This window comes from Pteropus medius, unplaced genomic scaffold (assembly GCF_902729225.1).
Source record: "Pteropus medius unplaced genomic scaffold, Ma_sr-lr_union100, whole genome shotgun sequence".
Taxonomy (NCBI): Eukaryota; Metazoa; Chordata; class Mammalia; order Chiroptera; family Pteropodidae; genus Pteropus; species Pteropus medius.
The window spans coordinates 4,030,469-4,055,625 of NW_024347867.1; the positions used below are offsets into that span (position 1 = coordinate 4,030,469).

Consider the following 25,157-nt stretch of genomic DNA (forward strand, 5'->3'; position numbering starts at 1 on the left):
ACTATATTCCGTTAATTAAATATAAGTAAATAAGATAAATAATTTTATTATTGAACCAAGAACTTACATAGTATTTTCCTTTTGAGTTTTCACAGTCTGGTCTCTATGAAATGGTGTTGTAACAGTCAATTTGTGACCATTGAGAGGGGTAGAAGTTAAAGAAGGCATTTCCAAGTCTAAGTTTTCATGATTACCGGAAGTGTTTAAGAACTATATATGGGAAGAAAAAAAATTACTTAGATTAAACGGTGATTCTTTATTCAGCCGAATTTAAAAATCACACCCTGATAACAAGCAAGTATGTTTTACTGACCCACTATGAAATAATAAAGATAACAACATGTAGAGCCACAAAGGTATTGTTTTATTTTAATTGAGCACCCAAGATTTGGAGTGTTATTTCAAAGAAATAAAATTTAGTGTCAATGCTGAAAAACTTGCAAAATCCTAAGAAAATATTCTCACAATTAAAGAGAATGAGATGCACTCTTTTTTATTTATTTTTTATTTATTTTTATTTTTTAGGCAAGGCTACCCTTGGTTGACCTCACAAATTGCAAAGACCTTGTCAGTTTACAATCCCTTTTTTTAAATTTTTAATGCCTACAGCACCTGGTCTTCCTGGGTGGTCTCCCATCCAAGTACTAACCAGGCCTGACCCTGCTTAGCTTCCAAGATCAGACTAGATCGGGTTTGTTCATGGTAGCATGGCTGTAAACAAGATGCACTCTTTATTAAGATTAAAAACGTTAAAGTGATTTTTTAGAAAGTAATTACTGTTTTTCTTTCATAATCTGCTTTCTCTCTTTAAAGATCTATGGACCATTATTACCGAAGGTTTATGTTGTGTGGAAAATTCTTGAATAATAAACTTTGTCTCTCAGAACGCTAATATTCTGGGAAAATACAAGCATTCCTCAAATGATTCCAAGGTAAAATAAGTTTGGGAAACAAACATGCCATAACCTCCCCCTGGAAATTCACAATGCCGATTGGTGTATTAAAAACTCCAAGAGGTTCTGCAGTAAAGAAACCAATTTTTAACTGTTTGATTCAATGTTTCCCAAACTTAAATGCTTATATATTTAGATGATTTTCTGGAACATCTATTAAAGTCTTACAGAACTAATATTCTCTAGAACACAATTGGAAAAATACAAGCAAAAAAACAAGATAATTTTTTTTGGTAAGTGCATCATTTGTTCATACTTAAAGTTGTTCTTAAAACAAACTCAATGAATATAATTGGAAAAATGTTTAAAGTGCCAAATTATCTATTAACTTCAAATTATTTTGATAATTAAGAAACAGAAGTCTCTGATAAGAATTAAAATTTCCATGTCTTTAAAAAATACTATATGAAATAAAAATATTCATTGGCAAATACTGTGCTAATAAAACAGTATGGCATAACTGAAAAGAGCCAATGTTGAGAAACTGAAATTAAAACATAAGTTGTTTTCCTTAAGCATTTGTTTCTCATCCTCTTTTAAAACTTTTTCACTTAAAGATGAATTAAAAACTTTAAAATTTCTAGTCTCAACCCAAACATAGTTTAATTCCCTCCTCCCTGGGGTCAGTGAATCACACAATAAATGAAAAAAGAGGCAGAAAATCCGTTAAAGTTTTTAAAGGAAGGGAAGAGGTGGGAGAAGAGGAAGGGATAGAAATGTTAAACTCTAGTGCTGAAGGAAATAGAAGCACATCTCATGCAACTAACCATCTTTCAAATCACCAAAAAGAGAATTATGACAAAATCATCAGTTGGCCTACAGATAGCCTAAACTTTGTGAGGCAGTATGACTTAGCAACAGCTAGATTCAGCAATGGAACGAAATCAGTGAGGGCAACAGTAATTAGTCATTTGTTCCAAAAGATTAGTTTCTAGATTATTAAGGCTCAGTTGTCTGTTGAAAATTAGTAACAGCTGTGCAGAAATTGTGCTCTACCTGCGAAGGGGAGAAGGGCAGGTTTTTGACAGGGGAACGATTGGGAGTTGAACTGCTGACGTCAGCAAGTATGAAGGAGCTAGAGTCTCCAGTGGTTAAGGGGCTGGCCCGGCCCCGCTTTTTTCGAAGGATGACCAGTGGAATTGTGCTGTGCCTCGCAGGAGGTAAGGGCTTGAGCAAGTCAATTGAACCCTCACTCAACTTGCGTTTGTTCACCCTCGTGCTAGGTTCTCCTGTAGGTCTATGCACATTGCCCTCTCTTTGCTGGAGCTGTAGGGCTTTGCCTGCGTGATGCTGGCTAGGTGAAAATTCTGCTTCTTCAAAGAGTTCAAAACTGCTGAGGTCACACCATGATGAAGAATCCTGAAACAATGTGGGAGGCGCAGAACTCTGAGACAGTGTGTGCATGATGTGTGCCATCACCTGAAACACAGCACTGAGAAAGAGACGCTGAATGCAAGGTAAACACCTGCCCCGCTTGTTTGACTTCCTGAGCAACAGCTTCAGGATTAACAATTGTTCGGGTGCACTGCATAGTAGGTCTGCCACGCTGCCTCAAGGCTGGTCCTACATGAGTGCTGTAGGGACCTCCTGGTACTCTAGCATTTGCATGTCGTCTAAAGCAGAAAAGAAAAGAAAAGAAAAGAAAAACCCTTTTCTACATGGCACAATTGGCAATGTTCACCCCGTCTCATGGGTATACAATAAAAGCTTTTTAATCAACTGGGAAACAAAGAAAATGAATTGAGTGTCTGCTTTTGAGGTGCTGAACTCAAGTTTGTTTCACGAAAGATGGTTCATCTCAGTGAACCAATTGGGAATGGTAATCCATAATCGATGTTTTGGGGAGAAAGCCACACACCATTTAATAAACTTGTTAGCACTTCAAATACACTGAAAGATTGCTTATTTAAGCTCTGAGTAAACATAATTCTTAATGTGCTATCCAAAAGGAAAGCACAATTCTAGCGAAACACAAAGAAGCAAAGTAAAAGGTTAAAAATAACTTGAACATCATCCCTAAAACCCAAGCTCTACTTACAGGTCATTAACTTCACTATCTTTAAAAACCATGCATTTTGAAGGAAATGCGTGGAATGCTACCTTTTATCTGGGTAGTCTATGAAGTCAGATCTTTGAAAAAGCAAACACACAGAGACTAAAATCATACTTTTAACTTTACATTAATATATGCCAATAACAGAAAATGGCAATGATTTGAGAAATAGGTTTCCTAATTCCCCTTCTAAAACTATTAACTTGCCTTAACAATTCTACTTACAGAATCTATAAACTGAAGTGTTTCTGCAAATTCTAAGAGGTTCTTAACATTATCCAGAATGGCTCCTTGGTGGACGATCATGCACCTTGCTGGAGAGGCGCTTTCTTCAGGTAAGGAGCCAGGATCCACAGGCAGAGATGGAGTGGAGTGGTGTTCTTCCAAACAGGAAACAGGTGCGCTGTCTCCATGAGGTCTGCTGTGGTCGGCAATGGTGGTGCTGTGCCACCCGGGGTAGCTGCATGTGTGGTTCTGTGTCTAAGGAGGGGGGTGGGGGAATAAAGAAAGAGTGGGGAGAAGAAAGGGAGAAGGAACTTAGCAATGAAGTTGCACAAGGTATCAGATGCTGTTAGAGGAAAGATAAAAGCAGTTGCATCATCCAAAACTTGCGCCTATAAAACAGTTGTCAAGATGTTTCCTTTTATCAATGCAAGACCCTGCTTTTTAAGGTCATTTCATAAAACGGTACAGTTTGTCACCTACATGATTAACTTAATTGTCATCATTTTGTTAAAAATGCAAATAGAGGGACTATGTTAAAAAGCACAACTCTCATGCAGTGTCTTAAAAATCTTCTTTAATATTATTTCCAAGAGGATCATAAATGTTTGCCGTGAATTAAGAATTCTCCTATTCTCTTTCTAACTTACAAAAAAGCTGGAGAATTTAAGAGTTAGTTGCTTTTATCTGCGTATCTTCTTGTTGCTTCTATGCCTTCCTAATGCTAAGGACTGCACCGATGCAGTGAAGGGCTGCCAAATCGGCGTGGTCAGGAAAGCAGAAGAGCAAGTTAACAGAAGTCTCCTTTCAGCATGACCATGCAACAGGAGAAATTGCAAAACAAAGTTAAAAAGTGGTCCAACTAACACAAGCACATAATCATTTCATTATTTAACCAAAAAAAAAAAAATTTACTCCTAAGAATACCTACTATGTATCACATCTCTTTTAGTCTCTTGGCTGGTTAACTACATAGGTTACAAAGTGCAAGCTGCTTTCCCAGTTTGCTGCCCAATCACTATAAAAGATGTCAGAATTCAGTAATGGTCTGCACAGCTTTCATACATGCAAACGAAAGAGAGCAGCTAATGTTATTGTGGAGAGATTATATATATCTTTTTCACATGTATACGTTGAACATGCATCAAATCATGTTTGAAATTATAAAGTATGAAAATTTAGGTTAAGAAAAATAACAGACAAAAATTAAATAGGCACCACAGAAATATAAAACTTTATAAAAAATGCATAATTTCATTCATTTTATCTCTGCTAGTCTTTGAATTGATTACAGTCTTTCTGAAAAAAAATCAGTGATGACCATCACAAGTAGATGTTGAATTTCTACTGCAACACAAAAGGACTACTTCCAATTTAGTCAACATTCTGATACCAATGGTGTTTTCTTACCAACAACTTCTTGTCTTTAAATATTACGAAGAGATATATAGAGTCTTGATCCCATAATATTTAGAAAAGAAGGGAAAAGATACAGAAGAGCACCAGGGTAAAACTGCTACCCCCTGCCCCCCACCATTCAAGCACATGGTGACATTCTTACTGGTAGAGCCTGCTGTCCTTTGAGCTCATTCTCAGTCGACATTAGGAGCAACTCTAATTCTTTAATTCGCTTTTCTTTGTCAGGGTCTTCATCATTATAGTGTCTCTGAAATTAAAAGTTAAGGGAGACAAAAAGACAAGGGCCTCATTGGAAGCTGTAAATGCAATGATTGTGGCCTGTAGTCACACGAAGGACCACGTAGCCCAAAGAGCCTTGGCATGAAACCAATGCCTACTGAATCTGGCCACTGTAGGAATCTTCATGAATGTTATTCTAGATGTAAGGGAGTGATGTGAAATCTGAGGCTAGAGTGGATGCTGACTGGTGAGTGGTTCCAACTTGTAATATTGGAGAATCGGAATTCCTAAGGAAACTCACACCGGAAGAAAGGTTGGTAGATGGCTGCCTGGAGCTCCACCCATCTCTCCACTCTTCCCTTCTCTTTTAACTTCAGTAGGTCAGGTGAAAATAAATGTTTAGATGAAAGAAATAGAGCATTTCTTAAAAAGGCTGCCTTACCTAGACGATAAGTTTACTATGAAATGACCTTACAGTGACCTTACCTGAATGGCTGCAGCAGCCGGCTGAGGGACGTTGACTATATTGACATGTAACGCTACAGGATATGGGACATGGCTGGAGACCTAGACAAAAAGCAAAACAAAGGCCAAGTCATTCATGGTGAAATAAATTTAAAGTGCTCACCAATCCTGACAGGAAGTATTCCTTAATTAAAGAAAAACACAACGAAAAATAAATCTAAACTACACTCATGAAAGTATGAAAGGAGTTTTGATAGGAAAAACTAATGGTACTAGCTGTTTATAAAAAAGATATATTTCTCTGGGAATAATATGGGTTTTAGTAAATAGCACAGAACCTCTTATGACAGTTCATTCACCTAAGATCTTTCTGGAAAGTCTGTAGTCAAATAATACGTGGAACAGGGAGAAAAGAGTAAAAACTATTTACAATATGTTTTGCATATAATTTGCATATGAACTCTGCATTCTTGCATAAATAAGTTTCATCATTTATTATTGTTAATTTTAAGATTACAGTTTCTTGATTTTTTTTTCTCATTATTCTTCTCTTTCTACTCACTAGGAATATTTCTTTCCCTTAGTAGAAATATCGAGAAATGAAGAAGGAATCACAGTGACCCAAGGAGGATAAAAAGAGACACCAGAGAATTGTGTCATGTAACTGCTCCTGACTCAGAGTACGAAGGTAAACACTTACAGAATAAATAAATTAAGAAATTTTTGCTCGATCACTACCACAATGGAGCTTATAATTTTCTGCTGAATATTAATGTCAAAATATATCCTCTTTAAATGTAATATTACATTCACTTTCATTTTGGGAGAGAGAAATATTAAACTGCAGCTGCATCCCCATTCCTCCATTCCTCTTCAGCAGGGTCTTGTTAAGTGAGTTTACATTAAAAAACCAACTTCAAATTATATTTGAAGCGGCGTTAGAATCGAACAACTTGGATGCCAGTCTGCACTGTCTCTATGAGTTGCGTTACCCTGGACAAATCATTTAATGCCCTTGTTTCCGGAAACATGTCAGGAACGCCGATACCTACCCTTATCTGATTGATTGTGATCCTGTTCATAAAAACTCTCTGAAAAGTATGCGGCTGCAAGAGATTATCATTAACTGGAACTAAAATAACCATCTCTCTCCTTAAATGAAATTCTCAGGAGTGGCTTACATTTTGTGCTTCAGAAATGTGGTAATAGGAATAGTCATTGTTCACTGAGGGCTGGCCAGTAGGAGGGAGCTGAGCTGAAGGCAGAGCATGAGCAAAACCCATCAAGTGACTGTTCTTCTGGAAACTTGTGGCCACTGTTGGCTGGCTGGCTTTGGAAGACTCCTGCAGATAACCTTCCTGTTCGACCTTCCGACGCATTGTAGAATTCCAGTGGTTCTTGATAGCATTATCAGTTCTGCACAGAAATATATCACATACAAATTTTACAAACAAAAAATTTCAATTCAGATTAGAGTTAATTGACAGAAAACTGTTTCTAACAGAGACCTTTTCTTTTGGTCCACTAATAGTGTCTTTAATTGTTTCAGTCTTCTCTAACCTTCCAAAAGCATGTTCCCCCTATTACCTATTAAAAATCCATAGATTTCTCATAATTGCATAATATGAAATTGTAGCTTTCTATACATTTTGAAATCCTTTAATCATTTTGTTTCCTTGATAAAAGAGTATTTTCAGTATAATAACCCTTCATGTTTATTCTGACTACTCATGGTATAAGACTCTAATACACCTTAAGTTCCAGCCATCTTACAAAGTCACTCCTATGAGTGTGGCTTAGACAGGCCTACACCACAATAGGCACTCAATGAAGTTTGGTGAATGATAATGAGGCTGCTGTCACCTCACTGTCCTCCCTTTTTCTCAAATAGTACTAGCCAGAAATTTTGAGTGAAAAAAAAACTCCCCTCTTTTGAAAACTACTTCACATTGTTCCCTAACTAGACAGAGGTGAGAATGGAAAATGGGATCCAGAAAGGAAAGATGCTAACTCCCAATATATTTACATGTTTTCAAACTGCAAAGCATTTTCACTGAAGTCTTTCAATTTCAGGAAAACAGTTTCTCAATTCAAAGAAAAAAAAAAACGTTTTAAGCCTCCCTTTTACTATTTCGATGGGGATGGGGAATGTATGCTAAAGAAAGAGGAAGTTCAACGCCCCTTAAATTTTTAGAATAATCAACAGCATATCCTCTCAGACCATATGGGAGAAAAGGTCTCCTTTTATCAACCTTTTGAATTCTCTAAGCTTATGCAGAGTCACAAGGGAGGAAATGCTTTAGCACCTCACAAGAGAACATGACATAAACCATCAGAGCCATGGTCATCACTGAAGTGACCCTTTTTCCACTTTTGGTTTGTAAAGCTCAAGAACAAAAATATTTTAAATATTTTCTATCTTACGTTATTTTTTTTTACGTAAGCTTTTATAAAAAAGTATCTTCCAAATTAAACAAAAATCTGTTTTAACTGTTTAAGTAGAGAAGTGGACAAAATGAGCTTCTATACATATCCCTTATAATGAGGCTATTTTTGTGCCTTCATTAAAAAGAAAGCATAACACTAACATTATTTAAGAACCTGGAAGCAGTATGATAATTCTATAAATACACTATTTCTTTCTTCAAGAGAAGAAAATTAAGCCAGTGGTATAACGATAAGCTGGTATCAGACAAATGGTAGCTGAATTCCTTCTGGTCACTTAACCAGCTACATGAACTCAGGCCAGAGACAAACTGTCTCAGTTTCCTTCTAGGTATTTTGAGTTTTATAGTTTATAAAGTGCTTCGACATTCATTTTACTTGATACTAACACTGGCTCTGTGAAGTAGTTTATTACTCATTTTAAAAATTAAAAAAAAAATTGAGGCTGAGGAAAATTCAATGACGTGGTCCAAGGCTCATTGTTGGGTGGATTCTGGAAGTACTCAACCAGATAAAGTCTAAGCTATCTTCTGGTTCTAAAAGCTATGGATCTGCTTTATCTAATGAAACACTTATGATCAATGGAATGTGATTCACTCACCATACACTTAAAACAGATTGTTCAATACCCACTCCCTCATTCTTCCCAATCAATATATTTTTTGACATATTATTACCGTCCAGGCAGTAGCTTTGCGATTTCTGCCCATCTGTTCCCCAGTCTCTTGTGTGCCTGGTAAATAATTCTGTCTTCCTCTTCTGTCCAGGAGGTTTTCTTAACTTCTGGATTCAAGTGGTTATGCCACCTCTCCCTACATTGTTTTCCAATTCTCCCCTTTAAGTGCTTGGCAATAACAGACCAACGTTTCGGACCGTATTTCTGTACAAGCTCTATCACCTTCAGATAAACACACAAAAATAATCTATATTTTAATGTTATGTAATGAGTTAGTGTAATCATTCTTCAATGTAACAAGATCTTTAGAAAATTTCTAAAAATCTGCTTTCATTCATTGGAAATATGGGAATAGAGTTCTCTACTTCCTGTTTGCATACTTTACCTGTTTCTTCAAGTAAGGAAACATTCAACAAAGATGTTTAGGGAATATTCTTAACTGTTATTTGCATACCAATGAAGACCAAACTTACTCTCTGATCTTCTTCTTTGGTCCAAGGACCCTTGATGAGCTCAGGATTTAATACTTTCTGCCATCGGTGCTGGCACTGTACATCTGTTCGATTCTAGACAGATAAGATAAAGTATGCATTGTCATATAGATATGTTGTGGTAAGTGCAAATGAAGACTTTGGTATAATATAAATAATATAAGTCATACAGAGATAATATTCAGTGAACATAATCAAGCACATTCTAGGGTATGTTTGGAGAGCCCGGCTATCCCCCATTATTTAAGGCTAAAGAACATATAAAGTTGCATCTAAAATTAGGAGCTTTGTCTTCTGAGGGCAAATGTCCTGCCATGTGAACAAAAGGACCATCATAGTGTACATATGGCTGTCAATTTAACTTAACCTTAACCTTAGTCTGTTGCATGTGTAAGTGCCTACAAGGACTAAGGCTAAGCCTTGCTAGAGATTCTATATTAAGGTCAGGCTTTTATGGGAACCCACTCTAAATGACTCTCATTGAAACTAAGACACTTGCTTCAATTTAGGACCCCAAGTGTTACTACTGCAGAATAAAGATGAGTAAAGATAGGCCCTACCTTATAAGAGTTTGTAATCTTATAAGAAGGAAAAGATAAACATATATTAACTAATAGAAGGCATAATTTGATTCATATGAAAGAAGAAACCAAAGTGAAATGATATTGAGATGGGAAATAAAATTCCTCCTTAGGATGAGAAATTGTTTCCTTAGGAAGAGGCTAGAAAAGCTCTTGATAAGGACTTTGAAGGACATGAAGTAACATCACCAGGACAAAAGCCCAGAGGAGGGAAAGCAGAAATGAATTCAACTAAACCTGCTTACAGAGAGGAAGTAGGAAACAGAACTGGAGCTGTACGTCGGAGCCGTATGGGAGGGCCCTTGTGTGCCAGGTCAAGGCAGCGCACTTAATTTGTGAGACTAAGTCACTGTTGTTAATTTTGAAAAGACACGGTACGGCTGCATTTTAGGAAGCTCCATCTGCCAATGGATGGAAAAGTAGAAAGCTACAAGTAGGGAAGATAGTTAGGAAGCCATTATAATCATCCACAGAGTGAAGGGGGCTGGACCTGTGAACAGAGAATGAAAAGAAGGGACTGATGACAAAGGAATTCCCAAATCCTTAGTCACTGCTTGAATGTAAGGGATGGGGAGTGAAATAAGTCTAGAAGGACTCTAAACTTTTAAACTGAGGTTATCAAAAGTATGGCTATTAAAAAAATAGAAAATTTCAAAGAAGCTGACTTGGGGGAAAAATGATAAGTTTAGTCATCTACCATGTAACAAATCATCAAAATGCTAATTTATATTATCCTAATAAATGGAAAGATAAAATAAGAAGCAGATATTTTTTAAATGCCATAAAAGCGTTTTAACAATCTATTTAGAAACCCCAATTATATGCATTACAATATACATTATATGTTAGTTCTCTTCCTATTTCTTATATATGAGCAAATATGTAATGTCTTAATATCCTCTCCTAGAATATCTTATTTAAATCTTTGGGAGGAAATTTACTTTTACAGAAAGAAAAAATGACTAACTTACCGGGAGATAATTGGCAATAACTTTCCAGTCATCTGTTCCATTCTGTTCCACCAGCTTCTTTAGTTTTTCATCCTAAGACATTTAAAGGTAATCCTAGGATATCAGTCACTTACTATATAATTCTATTTAAGTTAGAGTAAAAGAGAACCAATCCAATAATCCAATCCAGAAAAAAAAACTCTCAAAAATATCCAAATACAACACATGTTAATGTAATATACAGGTTTAGAGCATAGATTTATTTAGAGTCAGACAGACCAGAGTCTGAATCTTGACTCAGCCACTGATTAGTTGTTTAAGCTCAGGTATATCATTTGCTTTTCTGTACCTTAGAATTGTTATCTATACAATGGGAATGCTAATGTCAACAGGGTTATTGGAGTTACATGAAGTAACTATGCAAAACTGTTAGCTTAATGCCTGGCTCACTGAACGATTGATATATAGTAACTGTTAAAAGTTTTACTCTGTGAAAAAAAGAAATGAACTCCAATATTAGATTCAATAGACATTTATCTCTGGCAACAGATAGGATCTTGAGTAAGAAATAGTTCAATCTCTATTCTAACTTTTAGTTTGTTCAACCTCTTTCATATAAAATATTGAAGACAACTTTTCTTAATTAAACTTGAAGGCATGTATGATGTAAGAAAATCATTTAGTTTTTGTACTAATATAATTTAAATAAGGCCAAACTTAGAACATAAAAGACACTGAACATCAGGAAAAATCTTTTAGTTCACAGTGTCTTTCTAAACATGTTTCTAGAAGTGAAGAACCCTCCTATTTTTTGCAAAGATAACTTTCAAACACAAGTGAGTCCCTGGTACAACACAGACATAGGAATTAAGAAACCAGTGTTAACAACAGAACTTCTGTATCTTTAAGAACTGACCATTCAAGTCACAATCTCCATGGATAAAATATGCATTTCCTATGGCCCTCACTGGGAATCCTACCTGCCTATCAATAGGAGCTCTGGTTTAAGTGAAGTAGAGTGGAATGAAAGTGAGGAAAAGTCATTACCATTAATTCTAACATAAAATCAAAAATCAGTTGCAAAATTTTTGAAACTTAAAAGAAAAAGAAATGTTCTCCATACATTAATAATTTTTCTCCTTAAATTTTTTCATTGTTACAAAGGTCAAGCTTTTGATAAGCTTGCAAAAAAAGAAAGATGAGAAGCAAGTTATTTCCATCCATTATTGACTGCTTTTAGAATAGACATTCATGTACATGGCTCTGTGAAATATTATAGATCAAGAATGTTAAATGAATCCAATTATAACAAGACAAGTTCTCTGAGTGTTTTGTTTTATTCTTTTGTTTGTTTTGTTTTTGGAAACAGCAATTCATTCATTTGTTCAGGGAACACCTGTTAATATCTCACTTTGTGTCAAGCAATTCTGAGTTCAAGGAATACAAAAATGAACAGGCGTGTTGCCCTGCCCTCAGTAGACTTAAAGTCTAGTTATAGCAACAGTAAGTAAGAACATGGATTCAATGATTGGGGGACACATCTAACCTGTCTGGGGAAGCCAGGATGGCTTCACAGAAGAGGTGATATCTCCACAAGTAATGAAGAAGTAGTAAGACATTGTAGGGTAAGAGGCAAGAACAGAATAGGCAGAAGGAAACACAGATGAAGCATAAAGTAGGGAAAGGACATTTAAAGAACTACAAAGAAGTTGGGAAATGGATGATACAGTGTACATGTTGGGGAACATGAGAGGTAAGCATGCTGCACAGGCAGGCTAGGGTAACATTTCAAAGAGCCTACTAATGAATTTGAGCACCTCTCGTTTAGTTGATTTTTTTGTTTTTCATAAATTGATACATTCTAGGTTTCTTCCGCATTTTAGTAACATAATTAGTTACCTCTTCCCTGGTCCACCTAGTTTTTCCCAAGTGACGCTTTCCAGACTTGGGAAGCAGCCCATCATAGTCATGGTCACACATTTCAATGTCTTCATCATCCTCATCACTACTGTATATGCTGCAGAAATAAAAAATGGGCAGATGTGGACTGAAACAAGAAGATTTAAACTACTGAACTGCAAAACTTAAACAAAAACTCCTCTAGAATCTTTGAAAACTTACACAAGATTGTTTTCAGCATTCTGTTGTGCTATTATTGTACACTGGTTCTACTGTTATTGGTATCCAACAGATACGGCAAAGGACTTGGCACTTTCTTATTGCTCTGCATGTTTAAACCTGTTGTTACTGTTAGACCAGTGACAAGTTACACATTTGGCAACTTTCCAACCAATGAAAGTTTAAGTTTAAGACAATGTTAAGGACAATAAGAGGAACGAGAGCCCATGTCCTTAGTATAAGTACACACTCAAAATCTTTGGCCTACGTCACATCATTCACATAATATTTCCCAAATAAAATAGATAATTCAATTATATTATTCCAATGGAACTGGAGTCTTATTAAAAGAAAAAAATTCAGGAAGTAATTCACTCAACAATATACTTATAATTCATTCTTTAAAGATTAGAAGATTAAGAGAATCTAAAAGGAAAGGACTTAAAAACCTGAGGATGAGACCATCAAGTGGTCAAACTGTTTTATAAATAACATTAATATCAAACAGTTCAACACTCCAGGTCAGGTTGATCCGACTTGTGGCCATGTTTATAATACTCAGTTTCTAGAGTAACTAAGTAAATAATTAGGCCATTTGACAGTCAAAATCTTGTTTTTTCTACCTCTGACTGAATGGTACTTGAAATATCTTAAAATGGACCTATTTCAAAACTGAGAGATTCCCCCAGATGGGTTTAGAAAGAGCTCATTACTGTTTTCACAAGAGCTTTTTCTTTTACCAAGTTGACCAAAACTATGAATTGTGATGGCTTCTGAAGTAACTCTATACTTAATGTTGATTAATTATATACTGAATAGATGAGAGTAATTTTACAGCCACAGTTTACTTTTAGTTATAATTTTACTCATAAAATCAAGATGAGGGAAAATTATACTATCTTAGAAACTTTGCTAAAATTTATCATTGTAATATTGAGAAATTCATAAAACTGACACCAATAAAAGTAATGATATAAAACAATATAATGCAACTTATTATTTAAAATATATTTTTATATTCATATCAGAGTTATCTTCCCAAACTAAATTACAAGTATATATTACCTACCTTTTACAAGTCTGCTTGACTTATAAAAATGCTTACTAAAATCCTGAATTTGAGGTTCTTGTAATTTAAAACTATTATTGTGGGCAATAATCTAAAGGTCCAGGATGCATGGTGACAAGTAAGTTGTGATCCAAATTGTCAACATAAAAAAGGCATTAATCCGTATTTATAATCTATAACCATTTCTTTCATGTAGTGTCTGTCTTTTCAGACAAGAGCCTAATCCTGTTCTGAAGTGTCAGCAAAGGGCTCTAAACAACTTCTGATCAACAATTACGGTTGTTTCCCTTTAATAAAAAACACAAGCATCATAAGGTGAAAAATATGTTATTATGAGCCCAGAGCTGTAGGTCAGCATCTTTTTAAAGGTTCACAGAGAAATCCTTGGAAAGCCCCCACATGAAGTGGCACCCTTGTGAAATATCAGGAATACCGAGAAAACCAGAGTAATCTGAAAGAGGAGTCATAGATTCAACTCAACTTAACTTTTTAGGTTTGCCTATATCTGGAGATTACATCTTCAGAACTGAGGAGTACATTTTCCAAACTAGTAACTGGGCACCTCTTGGAAACCGCTCAATATCTAAGGAACAAGCGACATATTCAGCCGCCCATAGAGGGCAGCCAACATCAAGTGAGAGAGAACAGGCATCAAATAGGACCAGGGTTCTGAATGGCAAAGGTGCCAGTCCTAGTTCTGCCTCCGCCTAGCTGCGTGACTTGGACAAATCACTTCCTCTCTTTCAGGACCTCAGTTCCTTGCGTATACATAAGAGCTTGGATTCTATTTCTAAGGTACTTTCCATTGCTAATAAATGATGATTCCATGTCTTCTGTACCTCTTAAAAATTAAGCACGGAAGCAGAGACTTGCAAAAGTAATGTCTAAGGGGAAACGTGGGGTGTGGCTTTTGCAGGTCCTGAAGGGCCATGAGGAGAGCAGGGCAAGCCAAGGGTTGCTCACACAGCTCCTGAGTCCATCAACAGGCTACGCAAGGGGGCTCGCCTTTGAGATTTGCATGCTATTTCCTTATTCCAAGTTGTGCCTGTCGCCTAAGTAGCATGATTAATTTCTACTAAGGACCTGAAATAACTTTTCCTTTATGGGCTTTGACAAGATCTCAGACCCAACAGTCAGAGAACTTTCAAAGGCTGATTTCAGGCTTGATGCACTCGACTCCCCCACCTGCTAGACCTGGTGTGGTTACAAAAGTACAACTATGAATATTACATTCTGTCAAGGAAACAAACCGTGCAAAGAAACGAAAAAAGAAAAGAGGTGTTGGGGGTTGGGAAGAGGGAGGGGAGCGGGAGGAAGTGCCTTGTGGCTGCTACAGTGATTCTAGAAAAGAGGTTCAGACTCATTTAGCTGACCTGGTTAATAATCCCTGCCGAGTTGACTCTTCGCCTGCAAGAAACGGCTTTGAGCCCGCAGCCGGGTTTCTCTTCCCCCTGAGGCAGGTTCAAGGCTCCCGCCCCTCCAGGCCGCCTCCCCTCTCCGCTACCTGGGAGCTACAGAGAACCTGCGCGGCCCCGCCCCACGCGGACAGCGGAGAGCTCCGCGCGGATACTGCACCGCGCCTCTTCCCAGCACCCCTTCCTTCTCCACCTTCTACCAGTTTCTGCTCCCAGAAAAAACAGGTGACCGTGGCTCTACTGTTAAGTCCCCAAAGCGAAGGTGAAACCACTGAAGAAGCAGCACCCCCGCCCCGCGCGGCTGGGCCCAGGGCTAAGCGTAGGGAGCCTGCCCCCGCCTAAGTCGCCTCCCTTTTTCTCCGGCGGCCAGCCATGCTTTGGTGCTGCTCCCCGCCCGGCCAGGCAGGGGCCTGAGGGTGCTGCCACAGGGCCCACACCCTCGCTCTTTGCAACTTCCCAACGCTGCGCGAGGACCAGTGACCGCCGATTTAAAAAAAAAAAAAAAGTACAAGAAAATCAAACAACCCGTAGGCAAAGAGGTTGGATTTGCTTTGCCTCCAGGGACTTTTCCCCAGAGCTTGTTTGCGAGGGTCAGTCCACCCGAGCGACCTAAGGTGGCGGGAGCAGGGTGCCGGGAGGAACGGCGACCTCAGCTGCGTCCACGTGTGCGCGCCGCACCCGGACCTCTTGCCTAGGGGAAGAGCCCGCGGGATTGCGTCCCGGTTGCGCAGCAGCGGCCTTGGGTGCTGCCCGCCTCCGTCCCTTTCCGTGAGTGGCAACAGTAACGGCCCCCTAGCTGGCTCCCGCACCCGGCTGCTCGCGGCGAGCTCGGACGCATCCAGGCGGGGAAGTCCAGAGACCAGTGGAAGCGGGAGCGCCAACAACTGACAGTTCGGACGAGTATTTCCCTCCTCTGCAGCCTCTTCCCCTCCGTCCGGCCGAAATGTAAGAGGGTTTTACCCTTCCACCTCCAAGTGCGGTGACATGTGCAGCGCGGACGCGTATGCAATATTTGTATTAGAAATAAAAGCCTCCCAGAGAATAATGATTAGAACCTTCGAAACTAGGGCTTAAAACAATCTGCAAAGTAGAGACCCGTTTTCTCCCTTAAAATGTTTCCAGCCGCCTGTCAGCTGACACTCTTCTTTGCCTCCATTAAGAATGAATGAAATTTAAATGAACTACCTGCAGCTACTAAACAATCCGGCATTCCCCTTATATCTGCCATATGCTCTGCACATCCAAGTCCAAACATATCGTAACGCATCCAGCAATTACCCTACGACTCCCTCACCGACACCCCGCGGCATCAAGCCAGGGACCTAGTGGGATCCCAGGGACTGGTGAAACGTCCTGCTTTTTTTCTGTCCTAGAGACAAATGTATTCCCGTGCAACTTGCAAAATGAGCCGCAGGGCGTGCTTCCCGACGTCCTAATATATTTCCTGCATAGACTCTTCCATTCATCAGTCTCTGGAGCAGCTCCTGCTGAGGAGGCAGAGGCTCTAGGTCCTCGCAAGATCTGACAGCCCCGCACAAGATCCGGGAACGAATTCCCACCTGCTCTTCAGGAGCCTGCTTCCCCGCGCGCCCCCACCTGCGGCCGCCCGCCGAGGCTCCCCGTTACCTGTGCCGGGGTCTCCGGGCCATGGCGCGGCGGGCGCGGGGCTCCGCCGGGAGCCGGGGGGACCGCAAGGGGCTGCCGCCTCCCGCTGCCCGCCGCCTGCCTGCGTCCCTCCCCGGCTGCGCAGCGGCGCTCCGCACTGCCGGGGCGAAGTTTCTCAGGATAAAGAGGAGGAGGAGGAGGAGGAGGAGGTCGCGGAGGAGGAGGAGAAGGAGGAGGAGGAAACAGGTTGATATTAAAGTGTAAACTCTGTAAACAGAGATGCCATCAAACAAAGAGCTTTGGACACTCCCCCTCCCGCCAAATCTGGCGCCCCTGCAGTGCGCACGCGCCCTGCCCGCCGCCTCCGCGGTCGCCTTGGCTGCGGCGGGCCCGGCCGCCTGGCCGGCCCGGCCGCCGCTCCCCTTCGGCTCTCGCGCCGCCGCGATGCGCCTGGCGCGCCGCGAGGCCGGGGCGGTTCGCGGGCGGGGAGCCCGGGGCCAGGGAGGGGCGGCCGGGGGCCGCGGCGGCGCCTTTTCCTGCGCAAACCCCGCTCCCCAGCCCCGACCGCTAGGCCCGCGCCACGTCCCGCTGATGCCGCCTCTCGCTTGCTCCGCGGCCACACCACTGTCGCCGCACTCGGCGTGCTCCAGGACACCAGAACCGGACCTCTCTGGGCTCTGACTCACTGTTGCGGGGGCGACAAAGGGCGGCGCAGGGGGAAGACTCCCGCATGCGGGACTGGATTTTAGGCAGGGTTTAAAACTCAGCTCCCCGGAGATATGGGAATAGGGAGGTGGTACTAGGGGTTGGGAGCATATGTTTTCATAGACTGTTTGGCTAGGTCTTTTTTAAAAAATAAAGAATACCTCAAATTTAACTTGTTAGTGACAAAGGACACAAATACGAGTGGAGCTGGAGCGATCACCGCTCACGTATGCGACACCCTGGCGGAACTTTTACTCCCCTTCCAGATCCTGGAGCCCATACGCCACCTTCGTATAGTCACATGCCCTTCATTCTCACCCCGGCACACGCCCGGCCCCACCCACCCTGTCCGGCCCAGGCGGCGCCCACCACACACCTCTGCCTTTGCACAACTCGTGCAGCGCGCGCCCTGGATTACACACCTGCAGAATCCACGGGGTTCCAAACAGCCCGCCTCTAGCAGAACTCAGGAAACCCTACCTTTGCATGCGTGGTTTTAAAAGTTAAACAGTTTGTGATACGGGGATTCGGTGTCCATGCTTAGTGTAGTTTGAGGACTCTTACGAGATAAAAATCATCCAAGGCTTTCGTGTTCATTTAACTAGGGGCTCCCGAAGAAGAAAAGGGAGAAGATAAGTGCTGAATTTATAAGGATTGATGATAGGGGGATTTTAGGGGAGTTTTAGTTTTACTTCCGTTTATAGAATTTTACCATTGGGGATTTTTTTTTCATTCTCTGTACACACTAATTTATTTTTCCTTTAATCTTATAGGAGTATGAGACTTCTGCTGACTGGGTTTGTGGGTGTCCCATGTGCCCCGGCAGTTCAAACTTAGCTCAGAAAGCATTTTTCTTACTAAAAAAGCATTTTCTTACTGAAATGAGTCATAATTTTATTAAATGGTGAAGCACATAGGTTTCAAGACTTTATCTGGTGTTTTAAACTTTGTTTCTTAAAAGTTGAAATATAGTCTAAAACCTTATCAAAAATGTTAGTTGCTAGTAAGGTTTTAGAATTCCTTTCTTCCTGAGAAAAAAAATAACATGAAACAAAATTATTGTGATATATTTTAGTTCACAATTCTGAAAGACAAGTCACTTGCAAGTTAATATATTTTTAAAGCCAATGTTTATTCTAGATTCTTTAATAAAGTTTCTTTTTCCACATCAGAAAGAAACATTTTAAAAAAAAATATCTGGAACAAACATTTAGAAACCACCCCTAAAGGAATTGCATTCTGTTTGGGGGATTACTTTATGAATCTAACTGGCATGATTCCCAAATTCTGAGTCTCTTTGGCAGGATGAGAGTATCTGAGCCCTTCCTGAATTGAGTTCATAGTTTCTTACCCAAGATACTTAGGGGTTAGAACTGCTCTATGATTCTTAAACTCCTTTTAAGTAGAAAAATACCAAATTCAATTTTATTTCCTTTGTTCCCTTTGTGCATCATTTTCCTATATGTTTTGAGAATTTATAGTATTTTCATTCCCCAGATATTTTAGGATATAGGTTTACATTTCTCTTCCTATGTGTGACAAAAATATATTTGAGGACTAGCATAGTTTGACAAAGAGTATATATGCAGTGATTCTTACTAGGCTACTTTGCGATATATTGCCACCTGATAAATATAAGGAAGACTAGAATCAAATGGTGTTATAAATTCTTGTGTGGATAAAAATATATTTTCAAAGATATTGCAGAATGTTTACTGTAACTACATACATTTCCTTTCTCCACTTATTACAAGTGCATTTTTAGATGACAACTTTATATTTTCCATCTCTCTCCCCCACCCCCCCTTTGAAAAATTTGCTGCATCAGTTATTTTAGCTGTGGCAGGGCTGGGATAGGGCTATATTCAGACACAGGCCTTTATTTGCAATGCACTAGACAGGGGTCAGCAAGCTTCTGTAAAGGGCCAGAGAGTAAATGTTTTAGATTTTGTGGGCTGTGTTGTATATTCTTCTACTTTTCCTCTTTTTTTTTAACCACACTTAAAAAATGGAAAAACTATTTTTAGCTCAAAGGCTGTATCCAGGCTGCAGGCCATAGTTGGCCAACACTAAAACAGTGATCCTCAATCTTTAGTGTGTAACAAAATCACTGGGTATGCTGTGAAAGATGCACTGTCCAAAGCAATCCCCTAAAGACTATGATTCAGTAGGTCCTAGGCAGGGCCCAGGAATCTGCATTTTAAACAAGTAACCAAATCATTTTCATGGAAATAGTCTCCAGACCACTGATTGACAGTCTTGATATTAGAGTGAGGGCAGGCTGGTTCAATACATTTTTACCTTTTGCCAGTTGTCTCTTGCTATCTTCCCCTACTCCATTCTCTTTCACCTCTCCTGGGCTAAGGATTCAGGCTCTCAATAAACCCAAATAGCTCAAGGTCATGGGAAGGTTGGTGCCAGTGACCACAGGGCTGTGGCAGCCTATTCCTTCTCCCTTTACTACCAAACTTCAGCCTCATACCTGACACTTGAAAAGAAAAAGGAATTACTTGATGACCTCCTTATTAACATCATGATTCTCCTCAGGAAAGCAGGCACTTAAAGCATTTTATTTCACTCTACCCATTGGTGAAGGGCTGATTGAAGAAAGATATATAAAAGATACATATTCTACCTTTTTTGCTTCTGGTTCCTGAGAAATCCTGGCCATGTGGTAGATCTTTAATACCTGCGATCAGTGAGTGTTGCAAAGATGAATGAGAATCATCAGTGGTGGTGACAGACCAGGCTTTAGGGGCTCAATGTCTCTAACTACGCATCTGTGCCCACCCCCTCAACCCCATTTGATTCAGAGCATTAAGAGGGAAACAATTAAGTAAACACCAAATGGCGAAACTACAGACGATTCTTAAAATCATTTCAATTAATGAATGACAGCTGGAGCATATATAATTGAAATCCATAGAGTTGAGATAAACTGCATGTTGGCTCACAGCAAATCTTTTAGTAATAACAGTGAGAGAAGTGTTACTTCAGTGCAATGTTTCCTAGAACCTCCATATGACCAAATAAATGATTCCTGAGTTTTAGGCATTTTCTGTGTTTTCTCCCTCCAGATTCTCATAAACTTATATATTCTTATGACAACCAACTCGCATAATTGTATCACTATTTGAATGGAGTCTTGGATATAAGGTATGAGTGTTTTCATAATGAGGGAAGGACATTCCAGAGGAAGGGAAAAGTGTGAGCAAAAGCACACAATCAGGAACCACAAGGCACATTCCAAGCACAGGGAACAAAGAGCTGTCCAGGTTACCTGGAGCAAGGAGAGCTAGCCTCTTTGAAGGCCAGATTTGAGTGTGTGTATGTGTGTGTGTGTGTGCACGTGTGTGTGTGTTGAATGGAAGAGCTACGTTATCAGAGCTATGTATTTGGAAAATTAATCTAACTATATCATCTGGTAGACTGGAGTGAGGAGAAGGCGAAGGGGAAGAGGTCAGTTAATTGGACAGGACTAGGACAGTGAGCCTAAATGGAATGAAAAAGAAGGAGCAGATCGGAAGAAAATTGCATAGGCAGAACCTTCAAGACTTGGCAACTATTTGGATGGCTTTTGGAGGCACCATTGATAGAAATAGTGAAGTCAAGAGGAAAAGAGAAGTGTGCCCCAAGGAGATTCAAAGAGGAAAGTGATTTTAGATCCCAATATGTTAAGCTTGTGGTTTCTTATGGAAGAGATCTGGGTGGAGTTGTTCAGGGGGTGGTAGGGACTGTGGGATCAGAGCCTGCTGGAGAGGTCGAGTTGGGACACCAGTGTGCTGGAGTGACATTTTGTGAGCCAGTTGTTACACACAGACATTATTAAGAATGAAATTATGTAAACCTACAATTAAAAATATATTTTAAAAGATAATAAATATTTAAAACTTAATTTCCTAATTATTTTGTCATACTTTACTATTACATATGCTCTTGAGGTTATTTATCTCTATTATATCTACATGGCGGAAATACTATATAATGTATGCTAATGTGTATATCTTTCCAATTCTGTCTTCAGTGAACTCATGTGGGTAGCTTGCAATGGGCTATGGTTGGAATATTGACACCATATAAAGCAGCAAATGCTACAGGTAATGGCTCTTCTCCCTACCCTAAAAACCAGTTGCTAAACACTGACCGGTTTAGGACAACACTGAATAAATGCTATATTTAAGATTATCTGCAAAAAGTGATAATTGTACTGTACCATGGTTGTGATTGTAGGGGCTAGGTGGAGAGATCTGTCGGGGAGTAAATAAAATTTTCTAGATATTTATAATTAGATGTTTTTATCTTTTCTTCTTTTGATACAATTCTGCATTTTGTCAACTGATTTTGAAAGGTTTTCATTTACTTTGAGAAAAAGTATTTTTGGGCAATGGTTTTCAAACGCTTTTCACAGTGACTTACAGTAAGAAACCCATTTTAAGTCCCATCTCAACACACACACACACACACACACACACGAATATATATATTCACATAAAGCTAAAAAAAAGTTTCACCTTATACTACCAACCAACCATGTAATCTGATCTATTCTAGTCTAATCTCTATTTCATTCCATTCCATTCCATTCCATTCCATTCCATTCCATTCCATTCCATTCCATTCAACACATCCTGGTCAGGAACCCTACAATGTTTTGTTCCCAACTTATAGGTAGCGAATTATAGTTTGAAAAGCACTGCTGAGAGGATGAAGGCCTTACAGCTTTCTACTTTAGAAAATATGCTTTTTGAAATAGCTGAAGTGACAATTCTCTCCTTTCAAAGCTTAGGGGAAAGTCCTCAAAACCAGTTTACAGAATTCATTTTTCTCCCATCTCTTCTCATAATTGTTTTTAGCCGATTTCTCTTCCATATCTACACTTCCCCCACATGTTAAATGTAAAATAGCAGCTTTCATATTCAGTCAACAAAAAAGCAAGCTTTTATTAACAGAAATTCTAACAGAAACAACAACAATAACAGAAACAATAACACTTAGGGGCTTGTAGGAATACCGTAAGACAAGGCATCCATGCCAGGTTTATCAAGCATACAGGCAGAATGCAGGCTCTCTGGGCCTCATATTGCAAACCTTCAAAATGTGGAGGCTGTAGTAAAAAACTTTAAAGGTGCTTCCAGTCTGCAACATTCTCTTTTCCTTAAAATATCTATTTTCCTCTATATATCTGGCAATGTTTTCATAGTCCCCTTTCACTGATAAATACACGAGAAGTATTTATTGTCAGGCACTGTGCTAGGCATGGGCTTGAAGAAAGAACTGGGCCTTTTGCTAGATGATTTGGGCACATTCCATTCTTATTGTTACCACTTTCTTCTAGGTTATCATTACTTCACCGTGAACTACCATCACAGCCCCTAACTACTTTTCTACTCTATGATCTCTTCTTCCCCACCCACACCCCCCATGCTCACCTCACTGCTGGATCAATCTCACTATAACCACTTTTGGCAGTTTAGTCATATGTTTAAAAACCCATAATTGGTCTCTTAAAGTTGAAAAGATTAGATCTGAAACTCCTTCACTTGGCATTCTCTGTCTTGAGCTTGCTTTGGCCTCTGTGCCCACACAATTTTACCTCCGGGGTAATGGTATTTAATAATCAGTGGCTCAAGTACTAACCAATGAGAATGGGCCTGGCTATGGACACTTCATATAGCTCAACCAGGGCACATTAGCTGAATGTCATTCTGCTTCACAACACAACCTACCTTCCAACCTTATCTCTGACCACGCTCTCTTCACTCTTTTTCCTCCCCCCGCACAACCATTGGCAATCTCAGGGCCTTTGCTTACACCATGCCTCCTGACTGCAATGCCTTCCTTCCTCCTCTCTGCTTACATAAGTGCTCCCCCATCCTTCAGGCACCACTGAAGCCCGGCCTTCCTTCTAAAGTTCTCTTAGACTTCCCTATTCCACAATTATCACTCCAACCTGTGAGTCGTGCTAATTCCTGCCTTCCCTGCCTTTTATTGAGCATATTGGCCTGTGTTACTTTCCTTTGCTATTTATTTGCTTATCAACTATCTATCTATCTATCTATCTATCTATCTATCTATCTATCTATTTATTTTTTATAATGTGCCTTATCTCATCTTAAGTACTGATTATAAACTGAAGGGGAGAGAAAGTATCTTCTACCTTTCTACATACTAAGTTCCTGGAGCAGGGTCTTAAGCACAAGTATGCACACAAATATTTGTCATACTGGTGACGATTGATGAGAGATTAGTTGGAACTGTGTGTGTGTGTGTGTGTGTGTGTGTGTGTGTGTGTGTGTCTGTGTTTAAATACACTTAATAATGCCTGATGTTTGGGTTTTAGAGTTTACAACAGACACTGTCACATATTACCTTGTTTTATCCTCATAGCATTTCTTATCTTTCTGCCTATGGTTCCTCTGATCCTATATTATTTTTTCCATTTTCGGGTGCGGGCAACTAAAGTTGAGAGAGGTAAAGTGATTTGCCCAAGGGTACACACATAATAAATTGAAGAGCTAGGATTGTTTAAGTCCAGGTTTTTTTTTTATTCCAAATCCTGAGTTCTTTCCACTACTCTATGGTAGCCCCCAATTTTTAATTCCTACACCTTTATTTTCTTGTAATTCTTCTCAAATTAGGAAAACTTCATATGGATTCAATTCAGTCCTCAAGTAAAGGATGATAACATTACAAATTATATCCAAACCATGCTTAATCTTATTAGTAGTGCTTTCTTTCTAATATTTGTTATAGATCGCTATCTTTTGGGCAACTTGACTCTGGAGCAGTTTTCTTTCAAAACATGTTTTTTCACATATTGTTTGTCTGAATTTTATTTCTTCCCCACCTACTCTATCATTACTTACTTATCTCCATTTTTTTACTTTAATATATCTTTTTAGAATATTGAATTCTATTCCTTTACCTCAAAGAGTCATCCATTTTGAAATTAGTTATCAAATCAATGAATGCTTAATTCCAGCAAATATGAAAAGCTTTCTTAGTCTTTGTGAAATCCATCTGGTAAGAAGTGGCATCTTTTCAAATCACTAGTATGCCTTTTCCTCTTTCTTTCCTTTCCTTCCCTTTCCTTTCCCTTCTCTTCCATCCTTCCTTCCTTCCTTCCTTCCTTCCTTCATGTTCCTTCCTTCCTTCCCTTCCTTCCTTCCTTCCTTCCCCTTCCTTCCTTTTCTTCTTTCCTTCCTCTTTCTTTTCCTTCCTTCCTTCCTTCTTCTTTCCTTCCCTCTTTCTCCTTCCTCCCCTTCCTTCCTTCCTTCCTTCCCCTTCCTTCCTTCCTTCCTTCCTTCCTTCCTTCTATCTTCCTTCCTCCCTCCATCCTTTTCTATTTCTCTTTTTCCTTTCTCTTTTTCTTTCTTTCCTTCATTTTAAACTTACTTTCCTTTCTCTTCTTCCTTCCTCTCCCTGCTTCCTTTATTTCCTCCCTCTTTGTCTCTCTGTCTCTGTCTCTCTCTCTCTCGCTCGCTCTCTCGACCTCTCTCATTTTTTTATTTAAACCTAGAGTCTAAGAAAATAAAGTTCTTAACTCCAGTGAAACAAGAAGAAGGAAATAGCTTTAAAGGAGCTATTACTGTTCTTTGGCCCTTCACATCAAGTGGACTATATAATTAAAATGTCAACTCTGTTAGGATAAAGGATACAATAACTGTACTCTTTCCATTTAAATTTATTACTAGAAATATAAAAAGTTTGTGGTAGTATAAAACCAATGCTACAGAGTTGTGATATCATTGATTACTTTTTCTGAATCACT

General features: G+C 39.4%; 1 protein-coding gene and 1 pseudogene across 3 annotated transcripts in view; both read right to left on the reverse strand.

Annotated features, from left to right (window-relative positions):
* Positions 1-17,049, reverse strand: part of MYB (MYB proto-oncogene, transcription factor) — a 33,236-nt gene extending 16,187 nt beyond the window's left edge. The window contains exons 1-11 of one of the 3 annotated variants that reach the window (XM_039879020.1): positions 16,703-17,049; positions 12,374-12,491; positions 10,496-10,567; positions 8,926-9,018; positions 8,454-8,674; positions 6,513-6,747; positions 5,353-5,433; positions 4,790-4,894; positions 3,232-3,486; positions 1,950-2,312; positions 68-210 (exon numbers count right to left, since the gene is read on the reverse strand). In XM_039879020.1, the coding sequence (XP_039734954.1) occupies positions 68-210; positions 1,950-2,312; positions 3,232-3,486; positions 4,790-4,894; positions 5,353-5,433; positions 6,513-6,747; positions 8,454-8,674; positions 8,926-9,018; positions 10,496-10,567; positions 12,374-12,491; positions 16,703-16,725 (1,709 nt within the window). In that variant the 5' untranslated portion in view covers positions 16,726-17,049. Of the gene's footprint in view, positions 1-67; positions 211-1,949; positions 2,313-3,231; positions 3,487-4,789; positions 4,895-5,352; positions 5,434-6,512; positions 6,748-8,453; positions 8,675-8,925; positions 9,019-10,495; positions 10,568-12,373; positions 12,492-15,034; positions 15,543-16,702 lie in introns of those variants that run through there. The other 2 variants (XM_039879021.1, XM_039879022.1) reach the window with 2 other exon arrangements.
* LOC120615857 (uncharacterized) lies at positions 601-719 on the reverse strand (annotated as a pseudogene).
* Positions 17,050-25,157: the final 8,108 nt, after the last annotated feature.